The 12,338-nt window shown below is 35.1% G+C and overlaps 1 protein-coding gene across 3 annotated transcripts in view; it reads right to left on the bottom strand.

The window, feature by feature from the left end:
* The window catches only part of LOC141291001 (cyclin-dependent kinase-like 5), an 87,755-nt gene that overhangs the window by 4,282 nt on the left and 71,135 nt on the right, over nucleotides 1–12,338 (bottom strand). The window contains exons 11-16 of one of the 3 annotated variants that reach the window (XM_073823157.1): nucleotides 11,073–12,126; nucleotides 9,090–9,191; nucleotides 8,740–8,842; nucleotides 8,102–8,195; nucleotides 5,683–5,791; nucleotides 1,753–1,875 (exon numbers count right to left, since the gene is read on the bottom strand). In XM_073823157.1, coding sequence (XP_073679258.1) covers nucleotides 1,753–1,875; nucleotides 5,683–5,791; nucleotides 8,102–8,195; nucleotides 8,740–8,842; nucleotides 9,090–9,191; nucleotides 11,073–12,126 — 1,585 coding nt within the window. The remainder of the gene's footprint in view (nucleotides 1–1,752; nucleotides 1,876–5,682; nucleotides 5,792–8,101; nucleotides 8,196–8,739; nucleotides 8,843–9,089; nucleotides 9,192–11,072; nucleotides 12,127–12,338) is intronic. The other 2 variants (XM_073823159.1, XM_073823158.1) reach the window with 2 other exon arrangements.

Below are 12,338 nucleotides of genomic sequence, written 5' to 3'. Positions count from 1 at the left end.
CATTTAATATTAATATTAATGATGGTAATAATAATAATAATTAATATTATTATTATTAACAACCAAGTTAGATTTGTTGATAATATTGAATTTAATATTATTATTAAATAAACAGATTTTAAAAATGTAACTTTTTTATATTAAATTTAAAAATTATTATTAATATCATCTTTTATGATGATGATAATAATAATAATATTTATTTTTATATTATTTATTATATTGCTATTATATTATATTAAGCAGATTAGACACAGTAAAACACTAATGGCTTTTCATTACATCATTTTACTATAATTTTTTAATATGACTTTATTTTAATATTATTATTAATTATATACATTTTTTGTTATAAAGATGATAATTGTTATATTGTTGTTATTAACCAGATTTCACAACATTATTATTTTATTATTGTTCCTGATAACTAATATTAATATTATTTTAAGATGACAATTATTATTATTATTATTAACCAGATTTTTTAAATTATTGATTATTAATTGATTACTGAACACAAAATTAAGTTTAATACTATTATTAATATTATGTTTTATAATGATGATGATTATTATAATAATAATACAAATTATTATTATTATTATTATTATTATTATTATTATTAACAAACAAATTAGATACAGTAAAAACACTAATAGTGTTTCACAACATCATATTATTTTTAATATAATTTTATTTTATTACTATTAATTACTAGTTTGTATGAATTTTACTATTATTATTATTATTATTATTAAAAAGATTAGACACAGTAAAAACACTGGTGGCTTTCCACAACAGCATATTATTATTATTTTTAACATCACTTTACAATAATATTATTAACATTATTTTTATGATCAAGATGGTATTATTATTATATTGTTGTTGTTTTCACAACATTATCATAATATTATTGTTTCTACTATGTATTCTAATAAACTTTATTATATTAGAATTACTGAATTCTGATTACTGAACAATGCTTTATTAATTTTATTTTTATTAATATTATTATTAATATTATGCTTTATGATGATGGTTGTTATAATAATGATTATTATTATTAACAAACAAATTCGATACAATAAAATATTATTACAATCATATTATTATTTTGTTTAATATTACTTAATATGAAGATTATTATTATTATTACTTTTTATTACTATTAGTTTATATAAATTTTTATATTATTAATTTTACGTTTTATAATTCTGATGATAATGATGATTATTAAGCAGATCAAACAGTAAAAACAATTTATTATTATTATTATTATATTTTTCATGGGTAAACCTAGTTTAAATATATAATATAATAATGTTTGAACATTATTTTGTGAACTAAAAGCTCTATAAATTAAATTCAGTACACAAAAACTGTGTGATACAACTTGTAACTGCATTTTACAATAATATTTGTAATTGTTTTTTGCATTTCAGAAATTAAAACGATTTGTTTTTCTTTAGATTTTGGGCTGTAATATGACATGAACATGTGCTCCTGTATTAACTTCAGTCTGTTACAGTGAAAACTTTCACACCTTCACATGCAAATCACAGAATGCAAATATGGGCGGAGTCATTCTAATGACATGATGACATCACAGATCTGACAGCCAATGAGGAGACACGCACCCAGCCCACTTCAGCATATCTGATTAGTGTTGTTAATCATGCAGCGGGAGCGCTTCAGTTTGTGTTAGCGGCGGGACGGACGGCGGACTGTAAGTGTGAGACTCGTGTGTACCATTGGTGTGGCCACTAGGGGACGCTCTCTCTCAGAGGAGCTGCGTGTGAAGCTCCTCTGAGAGTGAAAGAGAGGAAACAGAGCTTTCCTCATGACTGGACCTCGCTCGTCATCAGCGTCTGTCTGCAATACAAGAGTACAAAACTCACACAGAGACACAACGGCCAACAACAGCACATCCACAACCCGACTCCACTCCACACTCATCAATTACCTGGGCTTTGTGTCTGATTAGGGACAAATATTGCACTGTATGTGACTCTGGACCAGGGTTGGGGTCAATTCAGGAATGAACTCAACAATTCCAATTCAAAGAATGAAACTGAATTGGAATTTGAATTCAACAACAATTACAGGAAACAGAGTTGGAATTGAATTGGAATTACAGGAAGTGGAATTCAATTTGGGGAAGTTCCACTGAATTCCGTTTATTGCTGTTTCTGAGCATTTATTTGCGATTGCATTTAGAGACATGCATTTGAACTTTATTTATGATGCTTAACAAATACCAAGTAATGTATGAAATAGAGTTGATCAAATGCAAATTAATAAAATAAAACTGAGAACTGTACATTATGAATTAATAATTGAATGACAGCGGTGATACGTTTCTGGATGTACTATACATTCAATATATGATTACCACATAATATATGTGACCCTGGACCACAAAACCAGTCATAAGGTTAAATTTGACAAAACTGAGATTTATACATCATATGAAAGCTCGATAAATAAGCTTTCTATTGATGTATGGTTTGTTAGGATAGGACAATATTTGACTGAGATACATCTATTTGAAATCAGAAATCTGAGGGTGCAAAAAAATAAAAAAGACTGAGAAAATCACCTTTAAAGTTGTCCAAATTAGGTTCTTAACAATGCATATTACAAATCAAAAATTACATTTTGATATGTTTACAGTAGGAATTTTACAAAAAATCTTCATGGAACATGAACTTTACTTAATTTTTTTATGATTTTTGGCATAAAAGAAAAATCTAAAATTTTGACCCTTGCAATGTGTTTTTGGCTATTGCTACAAATATACCCCAGCGACTTAAGACTGGTTTTGTGGTCCAGGGTCACATATGTCTCAACTCACAAACAAATGTTCATTCATGTATTTCATTCACTTTTTATTGCATCGAATTATCATAAGTTCCTGAAATTTGGCATGTGAAATGATCATGCTTAACATTCTAAGCATACAGTACTTTGTATTTCTTTCATATGTTTGTTGTTTATGTGATTTACAATATTTACTGTACTGTAAACTATTAAGCAAATCAAGTCAAATTACTTTATTTAGCAACTCAAGTGGAATTAAGTGGAATTTATTTGATTTCAATTCTGTTTCCTGACATTCCAATTCAATTCCAATTCCATTTTCTGTCAGCTGCATGCAATTCCATTCCAATTCCATTCCAGGAAGTGAATTGGAATTTACCATTCATTCTCAATTCGATTCATGAATGGCCCCAACCCTGCTCTGGACCACAAAACCAGTCTTAAGTAGCAATAGGCAACGATACATTGTATGGGTTAAAATTATCTTTTTTTTTTATGCCAAAAATCATACGAATATTAAGTAAAGAAGATGTTCCATAAAGATGTAAAGACTGTAAATATATCAAAACGTAATTTTTGGTTAGTAATATGCATTGCTAAGAACTTCATTTGGACAACTTTTCTCAATATTTAGATTTTTTTGCACCCTCAGATTCCAGATTTTCAAATAGCTGTATCTCGGCCAAATATTGTCCTATCCTAATATAATCTCCTAATATGTGATTTCATTTAAGAAAAAACAATACCCTTATGACTGTGGTCTTGTGGTCCAGGGTCACATATTTTGTTTTCAATCTATAAGGCACATCATCACAATCCATTTATATAGTTTTTATTAATATTTAGATTTTTTTTTTTGTATTTTCCATTTTCATTTTCATTTTAGTAAAGGTTTGCTCATTTTTTTTGTAATTTTTATTAGTTTTTTGTCTATATAGTTTCTAGTTTTTTATTTTTTATTATAGTTCTTATAAATATTTGAGTAGTTTTTGTATTTTCCATTTTCGTTAAATTTTTTGTAAATTTTGTTTGTCATTTTTTTCTATATAGTTTTTTATAGTTAATTTTATTTCAGCTTTAGGTTCAGTTATTGTAGTACATCAAGTTGAACTAAAGTTTTATTAAATTACCTGAAAGTTTTTAACTTTAAATTTCTAATATAGTTAATATAGTAAAAAATAAAAGTATAAAAGTATAGTAAATGCGTTACTTACACATTATTGTGCTGTTTAAATACTGTGCAGTTGCTTTGCCCCAATCTGTATTGTTATAAGCACTATATAAATAAAGGTGACTTGACTTGACTTAAATAGTAATTTTTTTATTAATATTTAGATTTTTTTTGTATTTTTAATATAGTTCTCATTAATATTTTAAGTAGTTTTTATATTTGACATTTTCATTTTAATTTTAGTTAATTTTTTTGTAAATTTAGTTTCTGTCATTTTTATTAGCCTATATATTTTTGTCTATATAGTTTCTGTTAATTTTTATTTAAGCTTTAGTTTATTTTACTACTTAAGCTCAAGCTTTTTTCATGTTTATTTAACATTTAATATTGATTTTTTAATATAGTTTTTATTTTTTGTTTTATATTTCAGTTTATATCAGTTTTAGTTTCATTAATAATTACCTCAAAAGATTTTTTAACTCTAAATGTTTTTATACATTTTAGAGTTAATATAGTAAATAGTAAATATTACAATTTTATTTTAAAAGGTTTGATATCATGACAATTTTATTTTATAGTTTTTATTAATATTTGCAGTAGTTTTTTTATTTTCATTTTAGTTAAATTTAGGTCACTTTTATTAGTTCCTTGTCTATATAGTTTCTGTTAATTTATATTTCAGCTTTAGTTTGTTATTTTACTACATAAGCTGAAGCTTTTTTAACATTTTATTTTTCAATTGATGTTTATTTAACATTTAACATTTATTTTTAATATAGTTTTTTGTTAATGTTTTTGTTAATTTTGTTAACATTTTTTGTCAATATAGTTTATTTTTATTTTATTTTAAATTTTGGTTATATTAGTACTTCAAGTTAAACTATAAAATTAGCTGAAATAACATTTTTTTTCAAATACTTGATTTGACAGTTATTTATTTTAATCAATAAATAAATACAAACAAACTTTTTAATGGTTTAGTTCATTACAATAACCCTACAGACTAATCTAACTATAACTTCTAACTCTCTAGAACAATTTTATCATTGATTATGGGTTAAATTATTAACTATAAAACAATAAAAATTATTATTAATACTGTATTTTATGTTTTAATTTTAAAAGTGCTCATATCTTCACAAATTGTTTTGGTCTTGTTTTAAAGAAAAATGATTTTCAGTAAATAATGACTTACATTCTGGGCAGTTTCCTCACATAAAGCTATCATATGGCTTCAAATTACAAAAAATAACAGGAAATGTATAATGAAATAACTGAGTTAATACATAATGACAAAATTAATATTTGGATGAAGTATTGAACTATATATACTATTACTATTTGAACTGAACTGGATGATGATATCACTGAATTCATTGATGAAGCGCCTTTAACTGAAAATTGATTGTTTACAATAATGCCTTACTTACACATTATTGTGCTGTTTAAATACTGTGAAGTTGCTTTGACACAATCTGTATTGTTAAAAGCGCTATATAAATAAAGGTGACTTGACTTGACTATTGATTTTAAAATATGACAGTATGAGTTGAGTCGGGTCATGGGTCTGGTGTACGGGCTGGGTTAACACTCTACTAGTCGCTTACACATACTGTAAACTGTAAGACATAAAACACAACACACACACACACACACACACACACACACACACACAGAGACAGACTCACGGTTTGTGACTTCTTCTTCTTCTTCTTCTTCATGGACCTGAAGAAGCCTTGTTTCTCCTTCTCTTTGGTGGGCTCTGGAGGGCTCAATTCCCGCGTCTCAGACCCCGTCCTAATCAAACAAGACACACTTAATAAAACTTATGTCTCCAGTTTTAGTATCATTTATATACTATTACAGTTTTTATATTACAGTTTTAATAATATTTCATAAAAAAAATTGAAAGCCTTAGCCTTTATTGCCTCATGGCTATTAAAATAAATGTTTTGTTCAATGATTTGTTCATTCAAAGCACAGAAAAGCGACACTTTTTTATTATTATAAGTGACCCTTGACCACAAATCCAGTCATATGGGTCAAATTTTTTTTACAGACAAATAGATAGACGGACAGATAGATAGATGGAGAGAGATGAATGGACAGACAGACAGATAGAAGGATACACATATAGACAGATAAATGGACGGAAGGACAGATAAGATAGACAGACAGATAGAAGGATAGACGAATAGATGGACAGACAAATAGACAGACGGACAGAAATACAGACAGATGGATGGAAAGATAGACAGATAGAAGGATAGACAAATAGATGGACAGACAGATAGACAAATAGACAGACGGACAGACAGATAGACAGAGAGAGAGAGACAGATGGACAGACAAATAGACAGACAGATAGAACGATAAACAAATAGATGGACAGAGAGATGGACACATGGATAGATACACAGACAGACAGATAGACAGACAGACAGACAGACGAACGGAGTGAGACGAATGGAAGGACGGACAGATAGAAGGATAGACAGATGAACGGACGGAAGGACAAATAGATAGACAGACAGATAGAAGGACAGACAAATAAACAGACGGACAGACAGACAGATAGACAGAGAGAGACGAATGGACAGACGGACAGATAGAAGGATAGACAGATAGACATGAACGGATGGAAGGACAGACAGACAGACAGACAGACAGACAGACAGACAGATAGACAGATAGATAGACAGACAGACAGACAGACAGACAGACAGAACGATAGACAAATAGATGGACAGACAGATAGACAAATAGACAGACGGACAGACAGATAGACAGAGAGAGAGAGAGAGACAGATGGACAGACAAATAGACAGACAGATAGAACGATAAACAAATAGATGGACAGAGAGATGGACACATGGATAGATACACAGACAGACGGATAGACAGACAGACAGACGAACTGAGTGAGACGAATGGAAGGACGGACAGATAGAAGGATAGACAGATGAACGGACGGAAGGACAAATAGATAGACAGACAGATAGAAGGATAGACAAATAGACAGACGGACAGACAGACAGATAGACAGAGAGAGACGAATGGACAGATGGACAGATAGAAGGATAGACAGATAGACATGAACGGATGGAAGGACAGACAGACAGACAGATAGATAGATAGATAGATAGATAGATAGATAGATAGATAGATAGATAGATAGATAGATAGATAGATAGATAGATAGATAGATAGATAGATAGATAGATAGAAAGACAGACAGACAGAACGATAGACAAATAGATGGACAGACAGATGGACACATGTACTGATACACAGACAGACAGATAGACAGACAGAAAGACAGACGGAAGGACAAATAGATAGACAGACAGATAGAAGGATTGACAAATAGATGGACAGACAGATGGACACATTGATAGATGGACAAATAGACAGATGGATGGACGGACGGACAGAAGGATATATAGCTAGACAGATGGACAGACAGACGCATAAACAAATAGAAAGATGGATAGACATAAACAAACAGACATACGGATAGACAAATAGATGGACAGATAGACGGAGAGACAAATGGACAGATAGATAGACGGATGGACGGACAGACAGACAGAGAGAAAAAGAGAAATATAGATAGACGGACAGATCAACAAATAGATAGATAGATGGACGGACGAAAGGTCAGATAGATAGATAAACAAATAGATGGATGGACAGACGGAAGGATATATAGATAGACAGATGGACAGACAGAAGGATAGACAAATAGAAAGACGGACAGACAGACGGATAGATAAATAGACAGACGTATGGATGGATAGACAGACGGATGCAATGCATAATCAAAATGTAAGTTTTGATATATTTACGGTAGGAAATTTAAAAAATATTTTCATGGATAATTTTGACCGATACAATGTATTTTTGGCTATTGCTACAAATATACTCATGCTACTTATGACTGGTTTTGTGGTGCAGGGTCACATATTGTTAATTTCACATTGTCACTGAAAAAAAAAAATCAAATTAAATTGTGGTGTGGCTAAATAATAGTAGCACATATGAAGTATTTAACACACAGTATTTACAGTAGGTCAGTAATAGAGTGTGTTTGTGCATCATTCTCACCATGGGTCATATGAGGGTTGATGTATGTTGTGACTGCTGTCCATCGTGACTCCTGAACTCTCGTGAAATGAGTTATCAGGTCTGGGAGATGGCACTGGTCGAAACAGAAAAACATCAACATATTAATGAGATTAATGTTCTGAGATCCACCAATGACCTTTACAAAGAAAGTGTTACACAAAGCAACTAATTATTTAGCAATTTTGCATTACTTCTCACTTGATCTCTCTTCCAGAACAACAACCGTTTTGATGCATTTTATTCAAAGTGGTATTTGTTTTGCTGTTTTTTCATTGTACTTACAACACAGTTGGCATGCAACGACTGTATCGCAGTAGATACTATGACACATGCAGTGTTGACAGTTTTGTTGATTATAATGGGAGCAATTTAATTTGATTTGCATCGCGCCTGCAGTGTAGAGACTGTATCGAGCGCTGCATGAAACTACAGAACGTGACTACAGTACAGGGAACAGAACTTTTCAATTGCCTTCATTAAAGAACAAATTAGATCAAATTAAATAAAATATAAAATTAAATAAAGTAAATTAAATGAAAATAATTCTGGTTTTGTTCATTGTCTATAACATTTGTTAATATCAGAAGCATCATTTGCATAAATGTGACGTGACTGACCCCTGTAGAAGCTCCCGACCCGTCGCGGCACGGAGTCGCTGTACATCAAGCGGTTCTCTTTGGCCGATCCGCTGTCATCTGCGAGCTGCTCGTGATAAACGCCCTGTAGCATTGAGATTTGTCAAAGACATGTTTTCCAGCAGAAAAGTGCTGAATGAGGATGTTATTTATCATCAACATTGACGGTTTCCCCTGTGCTTAAACTCCAAACAAAAGGAAACACAATTGAAATGCCTCCATCTGAATGAGAGAGCAAAGCAAATAGGAAAATGGGCAGCAGAAAGAAGAAATATAAAGAGGATGAGGTAAAGAGACAGTGAAAGAGAGAGGGAAAGCAGGATGGTGCGGACCTCGCTTTTTTGCCGTGGTGCGTGAAAGGCGGCGGTGTTGTCCCGTGTGGACTCCCGGATTAAAGGTCGCGTGTGACTGACCTCTGCGGCCGCGGGGTCGCTCTGTTAATGGAAAGATGAGAGCAGGTGAAGCACAAAGCGCCAGCACACATTCATACAAACACCCTACACATACAGGATCTGTTAGGAACCCAGTGAGCTGCCTACTTAGACAACATACACAGACATCATACTGTACATACACTACTCACCATGATAGATAGATAGATAGATAGATAGATAGATAGATAGATAGATAGATAGATAGATAGATAGATAGATAGATAGATAGATAGATAGATAGATAGATAGATAGATAGATAGATAGATAGATAGATAGATAGATAGATAGATAGACGGACGGACGGATGGACAAACAGACGGACAGACAAACAGACGGACAGACAGATCAACAGATAGATGGACGGATGAGTGGACAGATAGACAGAGAGATGGACAGACAGACGGATGGACAGACAGATAGATAGACAAATAGACGGACAATCAGACAGATAGATGGAGAGACAAATAGACGGACAGTTAGACATACATACAGACAGATGGATAGACACACGGACAAATAGAAAGATGGATGGACAAACAGATGGACAAACAGATGGATAGACAAACAGATGGACGGACAGATCAACAGATAGATGGACGGACGGATGGATGGACAGATAGACAGACGGACAGACAGACAGACAAACAGACGGATAGAAAAAAATGACAGACAGACAGACAGATAGATGAAGAGACAAATAGATGGACGGATGGACATACAGATAGACGGATAGTCACATGGACAGATAGATAAGACAGATGGATTGACAGACAGAAGGACAAACAGACGGACAGACAAACAGACGGACAGACAGATCAACAGATAGATGGACGGATGAATGGACAGATAGACAAATAGACGGACAGACAGACAGATAGATGGAGAGACAAAGAGACGGACGGTTAGACATACATACAGACAGACGGATAGACACACGGACAAATAGAAAGATGGATGGACAGACAGATGGACAAACAGATGGATAGACAATCAGACGAATGGACAGATCAACAGACAGATGGACGGATGGACAGATAGACAGACGGACAGACAGACAGACAAACAGACGGATAGACAAAATGACAGACAGACAGACAGATAGATGGAGAGACAAATAGATGGACGGATGGACATACAGATAGACGGATAGACACATAGACAGACAGACAGATAGACAGATGGATAGACAGACAGATGGACAAACAGACGGATGGACAAACAGATCAACAGATAAATGGCCGGATGGATGGACAGATAGATGAACAGACAGACGGATAGACATATAGACAGACAGATAGACAGACAGATGCATGGGTGGACAGAAAGATGGATAGACAGAGATAGATGGACAGAAGGATGGATGGACAGACGGGCAGACAGATAGACAAATAGACAGACAGATGGACAAATGGATAGATAGACAGATAGACAGACAGACAACTAGACAGATGAACAGACAGATGAATAGATAGAAAGACAGATAGAAGGATAGAGGGACAGATAGACACACAGACACTGGGGCAGCTTATTAAGGTTTTGAACAGAGCCGTAATATTTACAAGCCACACGTCCAGACATCATCCAGAGCCAGGATGGGCAACTCCAGTCCTGGAGTTTAGCTCCAACCTTGACCAAACATACCTGCCTGCAATTTTCAAGCAATCTTGAAGACTGTTTTGATTTATCAGGTATGATTTATTAGGGATGAAGCTAAACTCTACAGGACAGGTCATTCACAACCAGAATTGTCCATTCCTGATCCAGATTCACCACTCGACCTACTCTACACACCTCTTAAACGCTCACAGGCATCAGAAAGCATGCTGCAATGCTCTGCGCTGACAAATCACTAAAAGAAATTGAAAGGGGTTTGGACTGACCCTGATGTCATCTAATCCTGCGTCCCTTGACACAGCGCTGCCCATGTGTCTCGGCAGGGTCCGATGCTGTAGCTGAGGGGTCAGTAACTGTAGACTGCTGGCCCTGGTGGGCATCCCCTGCCCCACTGCCAATCCGCCCGTCTCGCCCCCATGGGGCCGCCCCCGTTCCCTCCGCACGTACATGGAGTGCCTGTGCGGCCTCTGCTGGGAGGAAAATGGGCTGGTGTAACCTACACCGTAGGGGAAATCATGCGGCGCCGAAAGAGACTGTCCCCCTTTGGAGTCAAGTGGATCTGCAGGGTTTCCGTCACTCTGCTGCTGGCTCTTTTGCCTTGACGAGGAGCGGCGAGTGGACGGCTCAGCTGTACTTCCATCGCGTTCCAGTTTGCTGCGACGCCCCACTGCAGGACTGTGTCCTGAGCGCTCTACACGTTGCAAAGACGGGCTACCCGGTGCCGGCAAGTTTAGGTTCATGTTGAGGTCCAGGCAGCTCCCAGGGAAGTAGCGTGGAGAGCCAGCAGGGTCATCTGGGTGCAGTCGCATGTCGCTGAGGTTGCTAACAGATTTGGCATCACTAAGCACTCCGTGACTCTTGGACAAGCTCAGGTAGGAGGACGACCCTTTCCCACCTGAAGATGATGATGCGGTGGACTCGCCATAACCGTGACGGCTCTGTTTTTCCCGCTCCCCTGACAACGTGCTGGTCTTGCCCTCCACAAAGGAATGGCGGTTCTGGGAACGAGGCGTGTTGGATTTCAGGTATTTGGCCCCCGGTCCGTCCCCTGGCTTGCCGAAGTCAAAATCGCCCACTTTGGTTTTGGCCTCTTTAGCGTGCTGCAGGCTGGCCAGGTCTTTACCACACGATGCTGAGCGGTTGAGCGGCTGAAAGGATTTGGGGTGCATCACCGGGCTCAGGCTGTTGGCAGATGGTACCGACCCATTAAGGAATGCCTCTGTGCTGGATGGGTGCAGGTCTTCATGTCCGTGACGGGGCAGACTGGAGCAGTCGCGACTGTTTGAGCGATGGTGACTTGAACTCTTGACCACATGACCCCTAAAGACCCATTGAAAAAATTTAAATATGCAAACTTGGGTGTCTGTATGTAACACTTTGCAAATCTTTTTTTAATATCTCTATATCTGTTTATCTGTTTGTCAATATATTTATCTGTATGTCTATCTATCCGTCTGTCTGTCTATCTATTTATCTGTCCAACCATCCATCTGTCTATCTATCTATATATCCGTCTATCTATCTATCTATCC

Source organism: Garra rufa, chromosome 18, assembly GCF_049309525.1.
Source record: "Garra rufa chromosome 18, GarRuf1.0, whole genome shotgun sequence".
NCBI lineage: Eukaryota > Metazoa > Chordata > Actinopteri > Cypriniformes > Cyprinidae > Garra > Garra rufa.
The sequence above is the reverse complement of the archived record's forward strand: the minus strand, read 5'-3'. Positions and strand labels throughout refer to the sequence as shown.